Source organism: Arachis ipaensis, chromosome B6 (assembly GCF_059453495.1).
Source record: "Arachis ipaensis isolate K30076 ecotype BB chromosome B6, ASM5945349v1, whole genome shotgun sequence".
Classification (NCBI taxonomy): domain Eukaryota; kingdom Viridiplantae; phylum Streptophyta; class Magnoliopsida; order Fabales; family Fabaceae; genus Arachis; species Arachis ipaensis.
The window spans coordinates 123,664,596-123,690,817 of NC_142441.1; the positions used below are offsets into that span (position 1 = coordinate 123,664,596).

Sequence of the window (26,222 nt, forward strand, 5' to 3'; positions counted from 1 at the left end):
GATATGGCTTTCCAGATGCATACAGTGTGCATATAAGTCTTATGGCCGGGTCTCATATAGTGTGACTTTTAAGTGTATTTCAATATGCTTACATCTGAAGAACAGTTCTCAGTGTGTGGACGTCCCCACTATACATTTGGCACTAAGGCCCAAACAAGGTTGCATCTGCTCTCCTGTGGCAGACAGACTTTTAAGCTTTTTGTTTATCTTTGCCCTCTGCTCTCCTGTGGAAGAGATCCCTTTAGTTAATACATTCTTTTATTCCCACTCTCTGCTCTCATGTGACAGAGGTTTTTTAGATTCTTTTAATATTTACTTTCTGCTCTCCAGTGACAGAGGTTCTTTAGATTCTTTTAATATTTACTCTCTGCTCTCCTGTGGCAGAGGTTCTTTAATATTTTTCTTTCCTTTTCTTTTCTTTCTTATCATTTCATAATGTAATTTATCTTCGCATTATTCCCTCGCCTTTCCCTAAGTGTCTTATAGAAAAGAATTATAAAGTACTTTAATTAAGTCTGCGTTCTCTAAAACTTTTATGATCACTCTATTTGCTCTTCTCTGACTTAAAATAATATTAATAATATCTCTACTAATTAATATTTGTAATAAAATATTAACAATAATATAAATAGAATAATTTAAATAGTAAATAAATAATATTTATATCTTTTTTTTAAAACTTAGCTTCGTAAATCTTTTAGTCCTAAACTCTTATTACCTATGTTTTAAACTTCAAACTTTTAAATACTTCACTTTTAACCCAATATTTTTATAAAATTATATTTGAAACCTCACTTATCTCAGTATTTATAAAATTAACCCTGAACTTTTATAAAATATCCATTTTGTCCCTGTACTTTATTTATTACCCAAAATACCTTAAAACATATATAATTACAAAACTAACTTTAATTTTTATTAAATTACTATTTCAATTTCAAATATAAATTTTATTTCCCTGCTTATAACTTTACCAAAAGATTGAACCCCATTTCCAAAATTCTTCAAGTTTTCACCTTGAGTTTTAAGTCCATTTTTAGACTTTACTATTACCGAATTTTCACCGCTTTTCATTTAATCTATCGGCCATCAAACCTCATTAAGTTTAATCAATAATTCTTATTCACAACAGCCCGAAAATCATTAAAATAGCCCCAGTTGTGCTGTTCTTCTTGGCCGAACCACAATTCACAAGCAACAACAATAATTCTACAAAATTTCAACATAAACTTAATCAAACCCAAACAATAATCAATCAAACCAATATTCACTCGTCAAATTCACATTTAATTATTATAAAATTACTAAAACCTATCTCGGTATGAAATTAAAACAACGGAAGCTCCGGAGAAGCTTTCTGACCGAGCTATTGAAGAAGAAAACGTCAAAAATTATTTGTGCCTCCTAGAACTCTAATTGGTCGAACTCAAGGAGAAGGGGAGCTATGTCACTGTCAACTTCTACCAAACAAAAGTAACGTCAATGTGAAGAGAAAGAAGATACGAATACTTTTATCGGATTAGATTTTTTATTGAAGTTACGGACCGTAAGAAATCGAACGCCGAAGGTTGGAGGTTCTATGGTTTCTCATTCTCTTTCTCTCACGGCCTTTCTTTCTTTTCCTTTGTGGTGTTCGGCCAAATGAGGAAGAAGAATGATTAATGATGATGAAGTGTTTTAATGAAGGGCCATGTGTCATTAGGGGGTATGTGTCATGATTATAAGTTGCTGAGTCAGCGATTCAAGTTGTAAATATTTTAAACGTATAATTATGAAAGCTGGATATATTAAAACACAAGTAATAATATATATGAGTTACTAATATAAATGACATTAGCAACATAACAATAAAAGATATACGGTGAAGTATTAGCAAAGCTATGTTCACCGAGAAGTACCCATATTTACTCATATCGGCGGATATCGAACTCGATAATAATATTATTAACTAAACTTTGCTTTTAAATTAAAAATATCAATGACTTAAATTAATATATATATATATATATAATTTTTATTATTTATAAATTAATAAAATTATAGTTTTAATTATGTAAAATATTTTATCATAATAATAATAATATATATAAGAATCTGAATTTAGTTGAACTTAAATAGTTATAAAAGTAATTTAATTACTTATAATAAAATAATTTCTAAAATAAGAAACTCCAATTTATGAAATGAATTATAACTTATTTATATTTATATTTTTAAAATTGTGGGTCGTTACATTCGCCGTAGTCACAACATTGACGACCTAAGTCAACATTGTACTCCACCCCACTAGGTATCTCACGCACTTTAAATATCTCGTTCTGCCTGTCAAAACAATTAATCTGGATAGTCTCTGATGCACGTTGGTTTGCATGCAATTTTGAGGTCACAAGCTCAAAAAAATATGACCAGCATTAATGCGAGCCTCAGCCTCGGCTTTTTTCCTGGTAAACAACTCATTAAGCCTATAAAAAAGTTACCTTTAGTAATGCAGTCACAGGGGGATTGCGCGTCCCTTCAAGACTGAATTGATGCATTCCACTAGATTCGTGGTCATATGATCCCATCGGTAACCACCATTGAATACCAACGCATATTGTTCACGTGGAATACGGTTTAACCAGTTGGTGAAAGCCTCACCCCTTTCTCGTAAACACTGGTAATGCATCTTGTATTCCAACACTGTCCTCGAATATCCTGCGATATAATACCACGTGTAAATGAGATTCATCACAATTGCAACTCTAACAACAACAAACTTCAATATATTCATATTTACCTATGTTGACGATGAGCTTTTGCAAGTACAGTGCCTTGAACTTCTTCAAGAAGTTTGACTCTATATGCCTGATGTAGAACATGTGAAAAGTTCTAGGAGGGGACCAAGCTCCGTTACTATAGGCAATAGCTGAACTGATGGAGTCACGTCGGTTAGAGATAAGTCTGACACCATCTCGAGTTACCGCATGTTGTCGCAAGTTACTGAGAAAAAAGTGTCATGCATCGGAAGTCTCTCCCTCCACGATTGCAAATGCAATAGTTATGATGTTGTTATTACCATTTTGTGAAACTGCAACTAACAGACAACCCTTATATTTTTCATACAAATGTGTCCCATCTACCTTGAGAATTGGTTTGCAATGTCTGAATGCTCTAATGCAAGATGGTCATGCTAACCCTGATAAGCTAATCACAACTTGACCTATACTGTGTACACTTGGCATAAAATGTCAACGGTTCTGACTCATACACTCGATAGTCTACCCCTTTGCAAATGGTATAATCCTTCATCGCCATAATGACAACTTCCCTGGAACTAAATTCTATTCTCACGGTAAATTCACCATCTACTAGAACAGAGAGTTTTGGGACAACGATACCATGCGATAAATATTTAATAAATAAATATTAAACATATACATATATTTATTTAGAATCATCTAATTATCTCAACATCAAAGAAATAAATACGTAAATACATAAATAAATGCTAATTAATATTAATCAAATAAATAATAAATATATGATCTTATCCTAAATTTAACTAAATAAAGACATAAACAAATACTAATTAATTATATTTTCACATGTCAGGTAACTAATTAATCCATCAATAATATAATAAATAACAAAATTCTAATCTCACGTACAAATATTCAAATCACGTACCTGCATTCATATATTTAGAAAACACCGGTGCATGCATAGCCTCCAAATCCAATGCGCGCATGAAAGATGGTTTCTCAAACGGATGTTGGTTTGCTAGTGCATTTTCCACTTCTGTCACATCTGCCTCCATAGTGCCATCAGCTTGATCTTTGTTTCCATCTGGACCAACGACCTCGTAGTTGCTTTCAAACTCTTCTTCACTGTCACTATTGTAATTTTCCCGTTCAATATTTTGATCCGCTTCAGATTGTTCGAACTCAATATACAACTCAATGAACGACATCTGGGAGTGACTTTCAATATACATTGAAAACATCTCTTGTATGCTCGCTTCATGAGTTATATATTTGGTTTAAAATTAAATGAATCCTCCAAATACCGATATAGGATACCTGTATAAAATACATGACACTCTTCTTAATATTTGAGAATCTATCTTCTCAGAAATCACACATTTTAGTTCTTCAAATAAGATTGTGAATAGAATAATAATATCTAACAGATTCTCACATACAAATTTCACTCATTAAGATGTTTGTAATAAAATCTGACCTAAATAATACACTTTCAATACAACTATATCATCCATTTTTTCCCTCACCTTAAAATGAAGTCTAAAGCTATAATATTTTGAAACTGAGATGACAATCCAGCCACAAGAGGAGAGAACTCTCAGCGGCTGAGGAAAGAAGAATCAGTGAAGAAGAAGAAGAAGAAGAAGAGAGAACTCGACAACTAGGTAATGGGCTGAATATACATATATAAGTGAAGAAATCGATTGGTCCGATTTCAGTTCACCAATTTAAATTATTTTTTTTAAAGCAAATCGGATGGTCCGATTTGCTGCATCAACAATTAAAAAATATTTAATTTGCTTGTAATCGGAAGGTCTAATTACTTTCATGCCAAATTCAAAAATTCCACAACACACAAATCGGACCGTCCGATTTGTGTCCCTATTTTTATCAACAAATAAAGTGGATGGTCAAATTACTTCTGCGTTAAATTTAAAAACCAGCCGCCACATCTGTGTTTAACACACCCAACCTCCATAACCAAGCACAACTCACATGAAACTTTCATATCGAAAAAAATGAGCCTCTATTTTCTATGTACTCTTTTGAGTACTAATTCAAATGAGTTAGTTTTTAAGAAAATTGATATTATTTTAATTATAATTTTTTAATAACAAAATACAATATCTCGTTCATGTTTACACTGTAAACGAGATATGTGTATTTTTTCAAATTTTATATATTTCGTTTACAGTGTAAACGAGATATATTCATAATTATTTTATTTATACTGTAAACGAGATAAATTAATGTGATGTAAATTGGTAAATACACTACAAATTATATATTTCAGTAAATAAAATAATTAAATTATTTATTTATAAAAAAATCTCTCAAATGTTCAACAATCCACACGAAAATGATCATGCTGACAAATTTCACACTCTTGATGTTCATGCTTAGGCAGCGTGCGGGAGGGTGTATTACAATTTTTTATTTTTTTAAGGATAAAATTTTTAAAATATTTATTAGTGTGAGATATTTATCACCTCTTAAACAAACATTTTAAAATAAACTAGACCCACATTTACCTTTCACAATAATTCAGATTAAAAAACATCTCATTTTAACAAAAGATATATCATTACAATTCAGATTTTGCTAATGATAATTACAATTAAGTTAGATAAAGTAAGAAGTATTTAAAATAAAGTAATATTTAGTTAACTTTAAATAGATAAATTCTATGATTTTTATTTGTTTATGAAAAAATAAATTCCAAAAAATAATTTAAATGGTAAAATGTATAACCACATCCAAACAAATGACTGCAAATTAGTTATGATAATTTGATCTAACTTGCATTAATCCATTCCACACCTAATTCAGACAAAATGAGATTTTCAACGAACTACTAGAAATACAGGAGTTACCAACGGGCAGGTACCCATGAACGATAAACAGTAACAAAGCTCAATGACTGTGGTAACCAATTGCAACGCATTGTATTTCTGTGGCCAAATTTTGTGGAGTTTTTCAATGTTCTTGTTTATCCGTGGCCAACTTGAGATGAGTTTTCTTATTTGCCACAGACCCAATGATCACCGTGACGAAATAAAACGATATCCACTTTCAATTCCGCCCTTAATTTGGTGTTTCCTTTCCATCCTTTTAAAATATTTTTATGCAGTTCATATTTTTCTCAAATTTAAACCTTAACCTCAGATAAATATTAGGGTGCATGTTTTTTTTTAGTTTTTCGATAGTTGGTTTCTTCTCCCTCCTTCTTAGTGTTGCCACTGAAAATTAATAAAGTATGTTAATTATCTAATTTTAGATGCGGTTCATGATTTACAATTTTCACACTTTCTGCTAAAGTTGTTAATTTTCGCTTCTTGATTAATAGTAATTTCTTAGTATGGTTATGTTGTTCATTAGCGGTATAAAAATTAGATGCGGATCATGATTTGCAATTTCACTCTTTCTTTCATTTTTACCATGCACATTTTTCTGTCGATGTTCTTTCTGACCAAATGTAGTTTATTCTTTCCTATTTATTTATGGTGGTTATGTTTGTATTTCTTATCCTTTTATTCTTTACTATTTACTTATGGTGGGGTTAAATTTTGATTGTGTTTGGGATGCATACTTGAGAATATAGATACAAGAGTCATTACAATCATCATCAATTTATTAGAAGAGAATTCAATGCTATAATAATAATGATCCATGTTATATATGTTAAAACTATAAAAAGAGTACAAAAAGAAACTAATTTTATAAACTACTTATCGACTAAAAATCACTTTTTATATTAGTTATATTTTTTTTCATATATATGATGGATCATTATTATAGCATTGAATTCTCTCTCATTAGTTTGATGATGATTATTAGGGGTGTTAAAAACCGATTCGGACCGAACTAAACCGACGAACCGAATCGAAATAACCGAGAACTGAATTAACTGAAAATCGAAAAAATCGAAAAACACCTATTTTACTGTTTTTTGTGCGGTTCGGTTTGATTTTTGATTTTGACTCTGAAAACCCTAACTGAACCGAATCGGTTCGGAAAAAACCCTAAAAATGACTAAACCCACCCCCCAAACGAATGAAGCTGATGCGCGAGTGTGAGAGCGTCCCAGCCGTCCCTGACCCTAACCCCCAAATCCCCAATCCCTAACCTGCGCTCTCTACTCTCTAGTCTCTACTACTTAGTCATCAGTCGCTCTCGCTCTCTCTTCTCCAAATCCCCAATCTCTAACCTGCGCACTCAAATCTCCCCAATCTCTCACTACTTAGTTGCTCTCGCTCCTCCGAATCCCGACGCGGAAGCCTTCCTCTTCGCGGAGACGCCACCCACTGACCCAGAAGAGAGAGCACAGCACGACGCCGTCGCCCACTGACTCAACAAGGCAGCACAGCACGACGCCGTCGCTGTTGAGATGCCACCACCCAGCGCCAGCAGTGTTCCTGGGTTCTCCCACTCAGCGCCATGATCATCAGTTCAACCCACTCCCAGCACCTCTGAGTCTCCCAGTCAGCCTTCCTCCCAAGTCAATATGGAGTCCGAGCCACCGATTCAGGTAATTTGAAGCATTTGCTGTTTACTGGTGCATTGTTGATTTGTTGCTATTTGCTGTTTACTGGTGGGTGCATTGTTGATTTGATGAATTATTTTATTGTTGGTTTTGTTGTTGGCTTGCTGCCTTGTTGGTTGCTGTTTATTGTTGGTAATTTGCTTGTTGCTGTTTATTGCTGGTTGTTGCATTGCTGATTTGATGAATTATTTTATTGTTTTGTTGTTGGCTTGCTGCCTTGCTAGTTGCTGTTTATTGTTGGTAATTTGCTGGTTGTTGTTTATTGCTGGGTGCTGTTTATTGAATTACTGGTTTATTGAATTGCTGGATTGCTGCCTTGCTAGTTTATTGAATTGTTAGATTGCTGGTTTATTGCTGCCTTGCTGGTTTATTGAATTGCTGCCTTGCTGGTTTATGGAATTGCTGGATTGCTACTGGTTTATGGTATTGCTGGATTGCTGCTGGTTGATAACTTGTTGTGTTTCTGGCCTTGATTTATTGTATTTATTTATGTAGTTTGACGTCAGTTCAAATGAGAATATGGGTGAATCCGTATTGCCGCCAATTCCTCTTCCGAATGAATCAACAAGCATCAGATCTCCGACTGCATTACCTCCTGTACACAAAATTGGCTCCGAAACTCTCCAAAACTTGTCCTTGAGGAATTCATCGAGGAATTAGAGAAGTTGGAATTAGGTATGGTTAAGTTTCTACTTATAATTTTCTTTATTTTAATATAGTTTTTATTAATATATATTATTTGTTATGATTGTTTCTTGTTTTATATATTTTGTAGAAGTTGCACCCACTCCTGATCCCAATGAAGAAGATTCTGTTATTGAGTCTGATTGAGTACATCTTGTTATGGTAGGAATTGTTCTCCTTATATTATTATTATTATTATTATTGTTGTTGTTGTTGTTGTTGTGCTTGTTGTTCTTATTATGTAACTGTTTTTTTTTATTTCAGGTTGGTTTGCATTAAGAAGTTTAGCTATTTTGTTGGAGAAGGCACCATAACTTTGCTATCAGTTTAATGACAATTTATTTTTATTTTTAGTTGTGTTGACTGTTGAACTATTGAACTTCTTTAATTGTCCTATTTGAATTCTGTTGTCGTTAAATTTCATTAGATCGAGACTTTGTTAGCTATTGTGTATTTCGGTTTGTCGATTTCAATGTTATGACTTTGCATAATAGTATGGTAGAATTTTTTTTATTTTGATTGAAAAAATCGAACAAACCGAACCAAACCAAACCAAACCAAACCAAACCGATTTTAATTGGTTTGGTTTGGTTCGGATGACCTTGACAAAAAAACCGAACCAAACCGAACCGCACTTTAATTAGACGATCGGATCGGATGGTTTTTCCCTCAAAAACCGAACCAAACCGCACCACGAACACCCCTAATGATTATTATGACTCTTGTGTCTGTATTCTTAAGTATGTACCTCAAACAGAATCAAAATTTAACTCCACCATAAATAAATAGTAAAGAAAAAAATGGTAAGAAATACAAATAATAAAGAACATGCAAAATTTATTTTATTCTGATGACCCACTATTCAAAAATAAATATATGTTTATAATTAACTTACAGATGGAGCATAAGTTGATTTGAAATTAGATTGAGGATGAGGGAAGTAAGTGAATTTAATAATAATATTTAGATTAAAATTATTATTTGACTGAATATAATTAAAGTTGTGATGCATAATAATGTTAATAAGGTGAAGAGTTTTTAGATATGGGAGATAGAGAGGGGTATAGTATCTTTCGGAATTCTCATGTTTATGTTTAACGGAGTAGCTCTAACTAATTTTAGAAACCACTAACTCTGATTGATTGGAATGATAACTAAGTTAATTACTAAGTATTAATTAAATTCATTTCAATGTTGAAGAAAGAAAAAACTATACATTGTACGTATTTAAATTACATTTCATAAGCCTTGAGAAACCAATTTATAAACTAATTCGTTGAGAAACAAAAGTTCATGGTCAGGTTTTAATTCTGTTTTGAATTTTATCTTTAATTCTTAGTTTTGATGGCTACTTCTATCTACAATGATGGTATGTTAGTATAGTTTAACTCCTTCTGATAGGGAGCATGATTTGAATTGGCGTGTGAAGTGAATGAGAACTAATTTTTTGTTAGTATATTCTAGTGATTTTTCAATCTTTTATTTGTTTATATGAATATGATTAATTGTCTTAATTATAAAAAATATGACTAATTATGCTTTTTAATCTTGATGTATTTGTTACTAGGGTAAAGTATATTTTTTGTTCTTGAAGTTTGACAAAAGTTTCAAAAATATCCCTAAGTTTTATTTTGTTTTAATTTTGTCCTAAAATTTTTCGATTTGCATCAAATATACCCCTGACGGCTATTTTTTCAAAAAATTTAAGATCAATTCAACAACAATTTCATAAAAACAACCCTCAACACAAGCAAATCAAGCATAATTTTCATGTATTATTGTTAGATTGGTTTTAAATTTTTTGAAAATTTAGCCGTCGAGGGTATATTTGATGTAAATCGAAAACTTCTGGGACAAAATTGAAACAAAATAAAATTTAGGGGTATTTTTGAAACTTTTGCCAAATTTCAGGGACAAAAAATATACTTTACCTTTGTTACTATTTAGGTCACACAAAATGACAATCGCACGACCTTGCAAAAAAGATTTAACCTGGATTACTATGGAAGAGTGTGACTTGCTTGAATGCTGTGGAAGCATCAAGTTTGCTCCGGAGATGGCTTCTGCTTCTCCATTCTTCTCGTGATATGCATGCACAGGTCATAGCTCTCACTCACTGACGCTGCTCTATCTCCTGCCTGTGGCTGCCTCCTTCGATCTCAGACCTCGCACCTCCGGCAACCTCCGACCTCGCACTTCAGGCGACCTTCACAGTCGTGCTTTGCGCTCACAGGTCGCAGCTCTTACTCAGTCACACTGCTCAATGCCGTTGTCGTCAACAACATCAACTTCTCTAGGTTTTTTTCCAAATTTGATCATTTGTAAATTTTTATTTTATTTGGTATGTCTCTATTTCAGAAAAAAAAGAAGGGATTAGATGAGGATTTAAAAATGGGCATGTGTCTGTATTATTTGGTTTGATGTTGTAAGGAATTATCCTTCTATTGCCTGTCTCGTATAGAGCATCAATTGGAACTCCAAGGTCGGCACAAGACTAGCAGCAACCTAGCATTTGAATCCCTAATACAGTAATTTTCTCTCTAACATGATGCATTTTATGTGTGACGTTTTGATCAAATAGATTGATATCACTAACACATAATGGAATCGTAATCCTCATTACTACATTGACGGGTATTTTTTCCATGTTGGGCTTTTCAATTTACTTATATAAAATGAATGCTAATCCAAAAATGATATAAAATTTACTGCTATTAAACTAGTTACTATGAAAGTGGATATAGTTGTTCATATTTTCAGAAATTTGTATTTACTACAGAAATTTCCTTTCATCCCTCGAATTATTGATTTAAGCTTTGGTTTTATTATATATTGTTGTTATCTTCTCTTGCATGATCACGGCAAACTACTCAAACCTTGACCAAGAAGACCTTAAATAATTTATCATTCACGGGGTACAAATTGTAATTTTTAGTAGCACTTACATAGTTAACTTTATTCACATTGCTCATAAGATATGCATTATCTTGCGGCATTCTTCATGGATCATATATTCCTGAATCTAGTTATATGATTTGTTACTCTTGATGTTCATGTTTGGGTTTAAAACTTAAGAGATTATAGAAGTCGGAGAAACATTATCCAACCGAACCAAATATATATTTACCAGTTTCTAAGCAGAAAATAATTGATTTAGTATAGTTGGACATGAGTGATTTCTTTCAATTATTAATGATGAAACTTTGGAAATATTCTGAATTTGTATATTGCTTTGACTTGTTAAATATGCTCTATGATTGACTTACTGAATATGTTGTATTGGTTTAGCTTTACCGAAATAACATTAAATGATAGATTGTTCTTTTCAGTATTTATTTTCATTTTTTGGTTTAGCTTTACCGAAATAACAACATGTGACTAAATCTAGTTACTTTATTTTTCCAGTCCACTGTCCTGAAATCATGTGCTCCTTTAATTTGCTCCAATTAGTTCACAATAAGTTAAGAGTATTTAGTTTTTTATTAGGTGACCACTTTGCCAAATTAGATCCATTTATTTTGCCGATTTATGTGTTCTTCTAGTAGATGCTTTTTAATTTCACCTATCTCTAGTGAGTTTATAAACAAAGCCCAGTGATGGTTGATTTTATTTTCTACAAGTTATACTTGTACTGGCTGATTTTTTTTTCTCATCCTGTTTTTTACTTTGCACAACTCAGTTTTTGTTCCCTTTAGTTTTGGTTCCTTCTCTGTTTGCTCTGCACAAAGCATATTTGTGTTTTTCCTGTCTTCTCTTGGATTTGTGTAACTATAAATATATTTTAAAATTATTGAATACTGTTATATAGTGTTTTTGCTTGTAGTATGTATACATTTTATACATGATCAAGAAAAAGTTATATGTGGGATAAAAATGTAACTCGTTGTGGTCGAAATTATTGGTCTTGAATTGGTTCTTGTTGTTATACACTTTGCTTTAATAATATTATTTTTATCTTGATTAATCATGCATGGATAGACTAGCAATATATATGTTTACTTTGTTGGTAACCTCTTTTAGTGTAACGAATCCTTGAACCATATAATCTAATTTTCCGTTTAATTAAAGTCGTACTTGTTTAATTGGTAAGTTCAGGATTCTAGAGAGAATTTCTTACCAACCTACCGTGTTTTTATTGTCAAATACTATATTTGGTTTTGTACAGATATGTGTATGCAATTTAGAATAAATTAATATGCAATTTAAATTAATTAGTGATATATATGTGTGCAATTAATTTGATAAATTTAAGTTTGTCATCTATGCCGTTTTGTTTTTCTTTTTTCAATTTTGGTTTAGTTTGACTTGATGTTCTTCCATTAATTCGGACACCTCTACTGGAGAAATCATCACTCGCAAGATGACAGCGATTCAAGTTTGGGCCTTGAAAAAATGTGAAAAAGTTATGATGGAGTTAGATGCAGATGGACAAGGTCGACATAACGGCTCGAACCTGTTTGTGAAATTTCTTGGTCAAGTAGCTCGTCGAATTATATTTTGTCCCATATCAATCAAAAGATGGGATAAGATGCTAGAAGATAACACAAAAATACAATGGAAACTTATTGAAGTAAGTTTATTTCACTTTGATGTGCATTTTTATTGATTTGTTGTCATTTAATAATTGATCTCCTCTATGAAATATTTCAAGGAAAATTTTGAGTTTGATTATGCTGCTGGCGTCAAATGGGCTCTGAGGACCTTAGGTGATAGATGGAAGGCAAAAATTTTGGCTACGAATCCCTTAGACATACCGCCTATTGAATGGACTGCTTTTGTGGATCATTATATGGACCCTAAAATAAAGGTAAATACTTAATCTATGCTTTTTTATTTTTTTATTGAATATTTATTATGGATATCTGGTAATATTCATTTACTAGTTTCTTGTTCTTGAAAATCATAGAAATAATGTTTACAAAACGTCAGAAATCGTAAGAAGCTTATAGTTTCACATGCCGGTGGAAGTAAAAGTGATGCTAGAAGAGCAACTCAAATGGTATTATTTTTTTATTATTGAGCCTAGTACTGTTATACTATTTCTATAAAATTAGCAGTTTTAATTAAATTTGTGATTACCTTTAATATTCTATTTATTGTATTAGGAGAAAAAATTGGGAAGGCCTGTATGTTGAAGCGAGGTAATTGTATCAACTTTGCTAAAGAAAGATGGGAGTTATGTAAGCGGGAAAGGACAACGATTAGCTGTGAGTGTCTGAATTTTTTTTATATGGCTGTATATTTTTTTATATGCCTTAATTATGTCAATACTCTACTCTAATGCGATGTGCATTTGTTTATAGGAAAAAATAGCAGAGCATTTGCCTGAAGATCAAGAGCGTGCTGCCACTGAAGGTATTCATTCAAAAGTCTTGTCTCATCCAGATGATGCAATTGGAAAGGTTTGTGGTCCTGAGAATGGTATGGTATGTGGTTTTAGTAATGCTGCATGTCCCAGTGGTTTTGGTAAGTCAAAGCGCACCTTTGGAAAGATAATATGCGGAGATTCTAGCAGTGCATTGCAACATGTTGCAGATTTAGAGAGGCAACTTCAAGAAGTTAAAGATCAAATGGCAACTCTCCACAGATTTCTATGATAGAAGTACAGTGATGAAATACCTACCTTTTTTTATTCTGTGCCACACATTCAGTCATATTGATACACATCATGTTATGTTTATTTTACTTTTAATTTATATCTAGTTTACATTGTTATTAGAGATACTTTTATTTTTTGTCGTACAGAATTATAGAACTTGATTTTTGTTATTTCTTTACTATATATATGAACAATACATATGCTTTACCGTTATTACTTAGTTTGCTATTTTTTTTGTTTTAATGGTTATTATCGTTGCTTTAATGGTTTTTATTATTATAAAATATTTTTAACATGTTAGCATATATATAGTAATATAGATATGCCATAACAATTTAAAAAAAAAATTCAATTGGTAATTATGGCTGAGAGTTTTTTTTAATTAAAAAAAATTAGCTACCGATTTATGTGTTGGTAAATAGCCCATTAATATTGGTCATGGAAAAAAGCGTAAAAAAAAAACCTGGCCTGCTAAATATTTTTTGTACATGTTTTTTTTGTCACAGAAAAATGTGGCAAAAAAGCACAGCCTGTCAATATTAGCTACGAAAAAAATTGTGGCAAAATTATACTTGTTAGTTATATTGTTGTCATTTAACCACGGTTTACAGTGTGGGCAATAATGTAAAAATCGTAACTATTCAAATGTCTCCACGAGTCACAAAAGTGTGGCTAACAATCTAAAAACCGTGGCTAACAGTCTAAAAACCGTGACTAATTGAAAAGGTATCGCCCTTGTTAACCATAGATATGGATTCGTTGTTAACGCTTAATCGCCACGAATTTTCTTGGTTTTAGCCACGGTTTTTTCTGTGACTAATCACCGCATTTCTGGTAGTGACAATTGATGATGAGTTTTTATTAAATTCATTTGCTTTTCTTTCTAATATGGGGTGATATGAGTAATGGCTGTCTTGTCCTCGACTCGTTCCAATATATAATTTAATATATATATATATATATAAGTGAAAATTTTTTGATCTCTTATTAGTATTATCTCAGAGTCTTAGTGGCCTCTTTCGTTAATTATTTTTTCTCTTTTTGTGTGTTTTTTGTCTCTGTAAATGCTAATTTTTTTCTCCCCTCCATCCTCTTTAAATTTACTTTCTCCCTAACTGTGGTGTTACTTCTCTTTTTCTTGCTTCGACATTGTTTATCTTCTTTTCACAATGATGCTTTTTTTCTTTTTGTTTCGACATCATTTCTCCTCTTCTCACTATGATACTATTTTTTTATTTGGAATGTGATGGGTATAAAACAGGTATATCTTTTAAATTTAAATATGGTATAAAAATTAAATTATTTTTTACTAAGAGAATAAAAAATTAAGCGAAATATAAATATTCAAAATTGATATGAATAATTTAAAATTAATATGTTTATTTTTTTCTATTCCAATTAAATCATTGAATCTTTATATACAATTTAAGACAAATAATAAATTAATCCATTAAGTATTCTATAATTAATTAATTAATTAATTAATTAATTATATTTATATTATAAAAAGTAAATGTTATCTCCATTTAAAATTAAATGTTCTGCTTTAAATATTCAAATAATTAAGAAAGTAATTCAAATAACATTAAGGATAAAGCATTCAAATAAATCAAACCAGTAGTCAAACCCGACCTCAGTCTTCGCATAAGCAGCATTCACTAGAAATCTCCTAGAATCCTTGCCCTTAAAACTCAGGGCAAAATTTGCCGCCACGTGTCAGATACAAAATGCCCAGCATGTATTAGGCGGAAGCCAACAACCATCAGGAGCCTCTAGTGCAGCCTTGATCCTGTTGTTCCTATCCGATATGACAAGAATACTTGGTTGATGCGTTACGTGTTGTCGAAGGTGGGATAAGAAGAATGACCACGATTCTGCATTCTCACCCTCCACAAGTGCGAATGCAACATGAATGATATTGGAATTACCATCATGAGCAATCGCAACGAGCAGTGTACCATTGTGTTTGCCGTACAACTGGGTCCCGTCAACACTAACTAACAAATTGCAATGTCAGAAAGCCTCGATACACAGTGGGATATCCAAAAACGATGGTAGAAATAAGCATGCGATTCATCAACTTGCCCAGCCACTCGCACAGGACTCGTCCTCAACACTGTAACACTACCCAACATCGTCATCTACAAACCTAGCACCCATCGCAACAACTCATTATATGACTCTTCTCAGTCTCCGTAAATCTGAGCCATGACCTTCTGCTTAGCCAACCGAACCCTCCTGTAAATCGGTCTAAAACCAAATGGGCCTTTGTCGCATTTAGCAGTACCTTGATCGACACGGCAGCAATGACTCTAATCATAGGCAGTATGAAGGCCGAGATCACATAGTAATCAAGCCTCCTGTGATCACTAGATATCGAAGTAGCCAGACAAGTATGCGGTCCATTGTACCGTTTTATCTCCCAAATACCTTTACGCTGGCGGAGACTGATACGAATAAACCATGCGCACCCGTTGCCGAATTCTTACACTTCCCATGGTACTTGCGATAATCGGATTCCAATACTTTATACTCAACCCCACGTCGGATGCTACAAGTCTTCACGCTTAGCACGACCTCCTCTTTATCCTGAAATTGCTAACCGGCTTGGAACTCAGCTAGTCCTCCTGTATCTTATGTGTCTCTGTCCCCAAATCTGACAGGCACGCCAGGTGCCCCCTGCTGTCTCATGGCATCCAAGTCCAAAGTTGAAAAGTGTGGAGGATATTACTGCATTCCTGAACTAGCTGCTCCACCATCCCCAGCTGGAGTACTCCTCGCTATGTCATCATCGTTATCATCGACAACCGTGACGGGCTCTACATCATCATCATGATCATCATCCTGCAGTACATCTTCCACACCATTTGGTGCTCCACCTTGTCGGGAATCCAGTACCACATCAGGAGTAGCAGTCATTGCAATCGCAACATCACCGAAGGGTCCAGTATCATCTATTTCTCCGTCACGAGTACAGTTTAGATCAGCAGCGAATGATGGGGAGGCAACCAAAACTGCCTCAGGCTCAATCACGGGCACAAATGAAGAGGCACCAACCTGCATCAAACTAAAGCAGGCTACCGTGGATGAAGGCTGAGGATTCTGGTTTGAACTTCCTGAATTAGAGACCACATCTACAAACTTGGCCAATAGCTCAGGGGTCCTCACCTCGAAAAATTGCTGACGACAATGGAACAGAACTTGAAAATCTTCGTCGCTGCCTATGACGAAGGAATTGCACTTCACATCATCTTACAACAGGAAAATCGGAAGTTTATAGAATAACTTTTCCACTCGTTTCACGCCTTGCATCTCTAGTTTTTGGATTATAGTATTTCGAAACTCGATGAAACTCGTTGAAGTTTTGAGAAAAACACTAAGCGGATACTTATCAGTAAATTTAATTTCGGAACGCGTTTTTTTCTTAATCAATCCTCTATAGTGCACCAAAACTAAAAAACTATCCTCACTAACTATTGTGACTTACACTATCATCAGAATTTCACGTTCACCTCCTATTTATATATATATTGGTCTCATACTAAATCGAATTTGTCAAATTCAATTTATACATATAGGTCAATGCATAATAAATCGACAATAGTCGATTCGATTTACCATGTAAATCAAATCTGTATAGTTCGTTTTATTCTTGCACCATATAAATCGAATAGGTTTGATTCGATTTCCTGTGAGTTTTCCTAATTCGAGTATGCTCCATTTAATTTATAGTAAAAACAACGTTTCTATGTAAATCGAATCACCTCATTTCGATTTACTATTGTAATTGTAATTATATAATAATACATACGGAGATATTTACTAAAATTTTTGACTTTGGATCATCTATATAATATTTGAATGACTTTGATTTATTTAAATGTTTTATCCTTATTAAATTTTGCAAAAAACTTAAAAGTATTTTCTAGTACTATTTTTTTCTGGATTCTTTATGTATTAAGAGTACGATAGAAGTAACTATTCTTTCCTATATTTTGTAGTAAACATAAATTTATTTTTGTGGTAAAAAAGTTTTTAAGTAGGATATTGATTTTGGATGGTGTAATATTTTCTTAATTTTTACCTGGGAAACAAAAAAATATCGATGCCGCGTATTAGTTGATCCACGTGTCTATCACTTGCAATTTTGATCCCAGCAGAGTGCAGCATGTAAATTATCCCCCATAAGTGTTCCAACCACAAAAAATATCTTTAAATTTTCTATTCAAGAAAATCCATTTCCAAATCCTTCACATTGCGTTAATTAATTTCATAAACTAAAAAGTAAAAACAACTAAAAAAATAATTATAAATATTACTAATTTTCCATTTTCTTATAAAAGAAAAAGAAAATACGGGGTAAGTGAATCTCAGATCTGGGTGGTGGCTATAAATAAGGCGAAACCCGCTCTCACAAAACTCGCACTCTGTTCTCTGCTTCAATTCACGCTCTCTCATTTCAGAGTTGAAGCTACACAGAGAACTGGTCTCTTATCTTAACGCTACCCGAAAGGTATGAGACCCAATCTTTCTCTCTCTCTCTCTCTCTCTCACTCTCTCACACTACCGTTACTCTGTTTCTGCCATTTTTCTTACACTTTCCTTCTCTGCTCTCATTTTCTGTAACCGCTATTACTCTCTCTCTTTCTCAACGCTTTCACTTCCTTCTCACTAGAGATCTACGCCAAACATAACTTCCGATTCCGGTGTTTGCTTAAGCTTTTAGATCTGCACTGTTTACTTGCTCTAGTGCTTAGATCTAGTGAATCGGAACTTTGATTTCTTGATTTCGAAGTGTTTGAAACGGATCGAAGTATTTTCTTCGTGAATTTTGCTTCTAGTTCATACGAGATCGTGCTTCTTAGTGTAGAGATTCCGAAGTTGCTCACTGTGTTTTGCTCTAATTAGTTTGACTTGAAGTTGCTTCTCTGCTCGTTTAGCTTATAGAAATAATATTTAAACGTGAATTTTACTACATAGGTGTTTAGTAAATCGAACTCACCAATATTCTTATGATCAGTGTTATTTTTAGGAGCTTTAATTCGCTAGTATGATTTGATTTTCAAGTTATTTATCGTTTTATTTATTTATGAAGTTGATTTTAATTATAAGCCGTTTTGAACATGACATGCAATAATAACAACCAATAACTAAGATTTGTTCTATTAGGAGCAGTCAGCTTCGTGGATTTGACGTACTTTATAGTGTTCCGTTATAAATTATGTTTACAGATAAATAATTCAAACAATTAAAATCTAAATCTATTTGTATTAGAACTTAAAACATATTATTCATGAAATGCTATAGCTAAATCTATATCTAAATCATGGTAAAGATGCTATGACTTACTTTAAACATACTCTAGTAGTCAGAGTTTTAGATGCATTGAGAATTGATTTGTTATTTGTTGTGGTTTTTGGAACACAGAACAATGGCTTCGCATATTGTTGGATACCCTCGCATGGGCCCCAAGAGAGAGCTCAAGTTCGCTCTTGAGTCCTTCTGGGATGGCAAGAGCAGCGCCGAGGATTTGAAGAAGGTTGCTGCTGATCTCAGGGCATCCATCTGGAAACAGATGGCAGATGCCGGGATCAAGTACATCCCCAGCAATACTTTCTCTTACTACGACCAGGTTCTGGATGCCACTGCCACCCTTGGTGCTGTCCCTCCCCGTTATGGCTGGACCGGCGGTGAGATCGGGTTTGACACCTACTTTTCTATGGCCAGGGGTAACGCCACCGTCCCTGCAATGGAGATGACCAAGTGGTTCGACACCAACTAGTAAGTGATGCACTCGGTGTTTCTGCTTTGGTTAGACAGTTAATGTAATTCTTTTTTTTTAATTTTTTTTAATTTTTTGGTGTGTGTGATGGTAACCTATCCGATTGTGCATGTTTTGGTGCAGCCACTTCATTGTCCCTGAGTTGGGCCCCGAAGTGAAGTTCACATATGCCTCCCACAAGGCAGTTGAAGAGTACAAGGAGGCCAAGGCGGTATGTGTCTATATTTTTGTGCCATTAAATTATTATCAAAGCGGTTTGCATTTGTCGTTGAGAAGCATTGTTATGTTATTATTATGCATGCACCAGGGTTCAATTTGATTATTGTGTCCATATGTTATTTATTGTTATCAAGCAAGTACCTGGCTAGGGAGTGTTCTTTTCTTGATTCTTGTATCTCACATTGTCCTGCCACTTGGGTGAATCATTATGTTCAAGACACAATTCTTAGCCAAAAATTGTCATCGAGTATCTTTTTTCTTTTGCACAGCTTGGAGTTGAAACTGTCCCAGTCCTCATTGGCCCAGTTTCATACTTGTTGCTCTCCAAGCCTGCCAAGGGTGTTGAGAAGACCTTCTCTCTCCTCTCACTTCTCCCCAAGGTCCTCGCCGTCTACAAGTAAGAACTTTAACTTTTGTACCGTGACTATTGCTTGCTTTTGTGATTATGTGTGCCATATCTCTAACTTGCTCATATTTGTAAAATCAGGGAAGTCATTGCTGACCTTAAGGCAGCTGGAGCTACATGGATCCAATTTGATGAGCCTACCCTTGTGTTGGACCTTGATGCTCACAAGTTGCAAGCATTTACTGATGCATATGCAGAACTTGCACCTGTTCTCTCTGGCTTGAATGTTCTTATTGAGACCTACTTTGCTGACATCCCTGCTGAGACATACAAGACCCTTACATCTCTGAATGGTGTCACCGCATATGGATTTGATTTGGTCCGTGGAACTCAGACTATTGATTTGATCAAGGGTGGATTCCCCAGTGGAAAATACCTCTTCGCTGGAGTTGTTGATGGAAGGAACATTTGGGCTAATGATCTTGCTGGTTCTCTCAGCACACTGCATGCTCTTGAAGGCATTGTCGGCAAAGGTGGTCATTGATGCACATTCTATATGAAATTTTGGGAGGCTTTTGCTTCTAATATAGCAATTTATTATTTCTAATTTCCTAACTGTATGCAGATAAGCTTGTTGTATCCACCTCCTGCTCACTTCTTCACACTGCTGTTGATCTTGTTAATGAGACCAAGTTGGATGATGAGATCAAGTCATGGCTAGCTTTTGCAGCCCAAAAAGTTGTTGAAGTAAATGCTTTAGCTCATGCATTGGCTGGTCACAAGAACGAGGTAATCTCCATCTCATTCAAGATTTTCCAAAGTTTGATTAAATTTTCCAATGTTTAACGGTAAGAAATTTAGTATGTTAATGGATTCTGACAAAATTCTACTAATGGATTAATATTTTTTGGGTACTTTCATTTATGATATTAAAAAAAATGAAATAAAATAAAAGAATTAAATGGTGAATTAATTATATTAAAAAGGTAAAATGGTAAATGGGGAAAAGGAGAAAGTAGTACTCCAGGAAAAATTACAATTTAGAAAATGCATTAACTGTTTTGTGGTCTCATGTTCAGGCCTTCTTCTTTGCCAACACTGCCGCCCAAGCTTCAAGAAAGTCATCCCCAAGAGTGACCAATGAAGCTGTTCAGAAGGCTGTAAGTGTTTGGCCTTTTATTGATTATGTTCATTGCTCACTGCGTTTAATTCGATATGTTGTATACATCATTATGATTGTACTCATTGCTTTCATTGTTTTTCTCTCAGGCTGCTGCGTTGAAGGGTTCTGACCATCGCCGTGCCACTAACGTCAGTGCCAGATTGGATGCTCAACAAAAGAAGCTTAACCTTCCAATCCTCCCAACTACCACCATTGGATCCTTCCCTCAGACCCCCGAGTTGAGGAGGGTGCGCCGTGAATTCAAGGCTGGAAAGTAAGTGATACTCCTGATATATGCTTTGTGTTGTGGTAATCCACATTATATAACTTGACTATTGTTTCTCATTAGGATCTCTGAGGAAGAATATGTTACATCAATCAAGGAGGAAATCCGCAAAGTTGTTGAACTCCAAGAAGAGCTTGATATTGATGTCTTGGTCCATGGAGAGCCTGAGGTAAATCATATTGGTATTCATATCTAGTAGTCCCACATTTTTTTATCTCTTTCTTTTTTATAGGTCATTCTTGACATCTTACCAGATTTGTTGCCAGCAAACATTTGATTACCTATGCTAAAATTGCACTATGAACTAATTTTGGATGCTTTGCATTGTAGAGGAATGATATGGTTGAGTACTTTGGAGAGCAGTTGTCAGGTTTTGCCTTCACTGTTAACGGGTGGGTGCAATCCTATGGATCTCGCTGTGTGAAGCCACCAATCATTTATGGTGATGTGAGCCGCCCCAAGCCAATGACAGTCTTCTGGTCATCCGCTGCTCAGAGCATGACCAAACGCCCAATGAAGGGAATGCTTACTGGCCCAGTCACCATTCTCAACTGGTCCTTTGTCAGAAACGACCAGCCAAGGTAAAAATCTATAAACTCAGAGTCAAGACCCTATATGTAGTGTTGCTCTGTTTTAAGAAGAAAACAAGATCGATATTTCGTTATAGCTTGGTTTCTAATGTGAATGATGAATCTATCTATATGCAGATCGGAGACCACCTACCAGATTGCTTTGGCCATCAAGGATGAAGTCGAAGACCTTGAGAAGGCTGGCATTAATGTTATCCAAATTGATGAGGCTGCTTTGCGTGAGGGTCTCCCATTGAGGAAGTCAGAGCAAGCTCATTACTTGGACTGGGCCGTCCACGCCTTCAGAATCACCAACGTCGGTGTTCAGGATACCACCCAGGTAAATAACTTGATTTGAAGAGTCATTGTTACTTTTTCAGTTTTTCCAAGAATATGAATATTCACATACTTTGGTATAAACAGATCCACACCCACATGTGCTACTCCAACTTCAACGATATTATTCACTCCATCATTGACATGGATGCTGATGTTATCACCATTGAGAACTCTCGTTCTGATGAGAAGCTTCTTTCAGTGTTCCGTGAAGGAGTTAAGTATGGTGCCGGTATTGGCCCAGGTGTGTATGACATCCACTCCCCAAGGATTCCACCAACCGAGGAGATTGCCGACAGGATCAACAAGATGCTTGCAGTGCTGGAGAAGAACATCTTGTGGGTCAACCCTGACTGTGGTCTCAAGACCCGTAAGTACACTGAGGTGAAGCCAGCCCTCACCAACATGGTTGCTGCTGCCAAACTTATCCGCAACGAGCTTGCCAAGTGAATTCCATAAATGAAAGACCGGAATTCCGGGTTTTATACAAGAAAAGGAAAAATTTTCTGTGTTGTTTTTTTCAACAATAACTGTGTGTGGAATATTTAGGTGTTTAGCATGCTCTATGAGCCATTAATTTTCTTTCTCCTCCTTTCCCCCAATATTATATGTTTCTCACGGTGTTTTTGTATCTTCGGGCTCTGCCCCCAACGTTTATTAATGCAATTTTTACAAGTTTTGCTTTTGCAAATAAGCATATAACCAAGAGTATCTAAATCTATTGACCGTACGAGTATTTGATTTGTCGGTGTGCACTGGTTTATATATAGAGAGTTTAATGTCCGAGTCCTCAATCCTAGTGATACAATAGCACATTGCAAAAAATCAGGCAACCGTGATAAACTCTGCACATGCAACCGCTCCTAACAATTATTGGAGCAAAAGAAAGTTGTTAGTTGGTACAACCACTTTTTGTCTGAAATGAATATTACAAAGATTTGGAAATTGTAGATGTGTACATTAATCGCCACGAGTAATGATTAGTAACTAGTAACTAACCTCCCAACGAAGGGCACCCTTGGGAACAGAAATAAGTTAATTATTATACAAGTAGTCAACTTGATGAAACGTTAGTTTCTAATGAAAAAAATTCAGTCTTCTCACTTTTTGCCATGAAGTTCTTTTTTCTCTATTCATCACTAAGAGTTGGAAAAAGAACAAAAGAAGACACAAATAGACATGAATTCTCCCATATTAGTGTTGGGCCCATTTTTACACTTACTCATGAACTAAGGTTAATAACTCTCCCAAGTTCTATTTGTGAAAAACACGAATGTCAAGATTCTTGTAACATGAACATGAACAGCAGTTTTATAATATACACAAAAAATTATATTAAATTTATAGCGGTGATAAATGAGAAAGACCATCCGTCCTGTCCTACCAAAAGTCCGCTCCAAGTGGTTCTGATTCTTCTCCCGTCCCGCCTAACAGCGGGTTGGCGGGCTAGGTCCGCTAAATCTATTTTTATAAATTATTAAATATTAAACAATATATGTAATTTCACAACTATTTCAATAAATTTATAATTTCTAAAGACAAAAAAATTACAATTTTTAAATTCATAGATATTAAAGTCTTTATAATTATAAATATGTGATAAACATAATTATAAATTAAGTTTTTTGAAACAAAATAAAATTAACATTGTCCAAAGCAAAATAAACATTTTTAAAACATATACCTAAACATCTTCAAGCTTATAATCCATCATCAAACATAATAATAATCTAAAATATAACTTAGAACATCTTCAATTATCTTTTTCATCCTCTTGTAAATCAATAATATCATAGAAATTTATAAAAAAAGACACTAACCAAAAAAAACGTTTGGCCCGGCGGGAAAATCTGCCCCGCCGAAGTCCGCTAAAGCCTACGAATTAGTCGATGCGAGTTAGGTGGACTTTTTTAAGTTTGACGGTTTCAAATTTTCAACCCAACCTGCCTTTTTTGACGGGTTATGCAGGCCGACCCGATAAATTTCGGCCCGTTTGCCCCCTAGTGGTATCAGAGGGTAGGTTATGTTATGAGAAATATGATTTTCTATGAATGATAATTGTATATATAATCATAATAATAGTTCGAATGCAAAATTAACTAAACATGACCGTACCGTGGAAGCAAGATAGTATGTGTCAATACGTTATTGCATATATACACACTACATGATGATGAATAATAAAAGAATTAGTGATTTTGCTTTTGCGAAATATGTATGACGTAGTGGTATATGAATTTGATCATATATGCCATGCATCTGAGATTTTGTTTTTCGTGGCTTTGTGTCATCAAATTTTTTAGATTAAAATTAAACTGAAAATGTTCCGCTAGTATATATGTCATTGTTTTGCTACATAAAGAAAGTTAATGTCTTATTGTATATAATCGTATATGTTGCTACTTGCTACATCATTCACACTTTGCTTTGGTATTATATTTTTCTTCAGATTTTATGAATTGTAATTATTTTATGTCGGATTTATTAATCACTAAAGTGGTCAAATCTAAAAGTTTTAATTAATTTTTAATCCGTCCATTATAGTTAGGGTTGAGCAAAAAAATCCTAATTTTGGATTTTAAACCTAATCCAAACCAAACCATTTTAAAAAAACTAATTTTTTAAAAAAAAAATCTAAACCAGATTGTATCAATTTTATGGTTTGGTTTTTTAATCCAAACCAATTAACCAACTTAAATCCAGATCCGTATCTAAATCCAAATTAGGATCTAAATTTGGAAAAACCCTAATTCGGTGAACCAGTTCACAGTTCACACTACGCACAAACGTGCTTCTCCTTCAACTATGGCGTCGCGCTTCTCCTTCAACTGTTGTGTCTTCTCCTTCGACGCTTCTCCTTCAGTCTTCTCCTTTCTCGTTCGCCGTTGTCATTCTTTGGTTTCACCGTCTCCGTCTCGCCGACTTGCCGTCACAAGTGTGGGCTTTCCATTCGCCTTTGCTCGTGCTTCTTGCCACTGGGTCACAGCGTTAGTACCATTACCTCTGCTCGTTCTTCTTCTAGAGGAATTTTGGGTTGTTGTGTCTGATTTTGCAATTGATTGCATTGCAGATTTTGTTTTTCCACCCAGGAGCACAACAAAGTTCGTGAAACTGAACCAGAACAAGCAGTTCCAGCACAAGCAGAACAAGCAGTAGCCCCTGTTCTAGTTTTCTGCTTTCAGGTTTTTGTCCATTTTCCTTTTTATTTTTATTAAGTTTGATTAATTTTGGTTAATTTGTTGATTTTGATTAATTAGCTTAGTTAGATTAGTTGTTGTTAGTTGATTATAGCCCCTGTTAGTTGGTTAATTAGTTGATTTTGGTTAATTAAGCTTGATTAACTACTGCTATCAGGCTTCAGATCCATACATTAATATGAAGGGTGTTTCTTTTCTTGTTGAATGTATGGTGCTGTTATATTCCCATATGATTTCTGGTATTAGTTTGGTCCAGAGTCCTTTGACATCGTCGATTTTTTTCCTTAAGACATGTAAGATGACCTTGTTTGCTGCTTCTGCTAAGCCGTTTGTTTGTGGGTGTTCCACGGAAGAAAAGTATTGTGCTATTTTTAAATTCTGCAAAATAAAAGTAAGTTTTTAATCGGCAAACTGGCAACCATTGTCAGTGATGATGTGCCGAGGTATACCAAATCTACAAATAATATGCTTCCAGACAAAGGATATCATTTGTTGAGAGGTGATTTTTGCCAAGGGTTGAGCCTCAATCCATTTTGAAAAATAATCAATGGCAACGATTAAAAATTTTACCTATCCCAGTGCCAATGGGAATGGACCGAGTATATCAAGCCCCCATTGATTGAAAGGCCAACTTACTTCTGAGTGATGTAACTCCTTGGCTGGTATGTGGATGATCGGGGAGTACTTTTGACAATTAGATCAAGCTTTGACTTTGTCAATACAATCTTGATTTAAAGTTGGCCAGAAGAATTCTTCAC

The 26,222-nt window shown here is 34.4% G+C and overlaps 2 protein-coding genes across 2 annotated transcripts; one reads left to right on the forward strand and one right to left on the reverse strand.

Annotated features, from left to right (window-relative positions):
- Positions 1–15,283: 15,283 nt before the first annotated feature.
- LOC107647259 (uncharacterized) lies at positions 15,284–18,025 on the reverse strand. Its single transcript, XM_016351355.1, has 4 exons — positions 17,924–18,025; positions 16,299–16,807; positions 15,781–16,014; positions 15,284–15,560 (listed from the first exon to the last, which is right to left on the reverse strand). The coding sequence occupies exons 1-4, from the start codon at positions 18,023–18,025 to the stop codon at positions 15,284–15,286; spliced, it is 1,122 nt and encodes a 373-aa protein (XP_016206841.1).
- LOC107604827 (5-methyltetrahydropteroyltriglutamate--homocysteine methyltransferase) lies at positions 17,781–22,964 on the forward strand. The gene is made up of 12 exons (XM_016306527.3): positions 17,781–18,080; positions 18,995–19,348; positions 19,473–19,560; positions 19,838–19,965; positions 20,056–20,447; positions 20,540–20,703; positions 20,994–21,074; positions 21,184–21,350; positions 21,426–21,531; positions 21,693–21,943; positions 22,070–22,271; positions 22,355–22,964. The coding sequence occupies exons 2-12, from the start codon at positions 18,999–19,001 to the stop codon at positions 22,715–22,717; spliced, it is 2,292 nt and encodes a 763-aa protein (XP_016162013.1). The 5' UTR covers positions 17,781–18,080; positions 18,995–18,998; the 3' UTR covers positions 22,718–22,964.
- Positions 22,965–26,222: the final 3,258 nt, after the last annotated feature.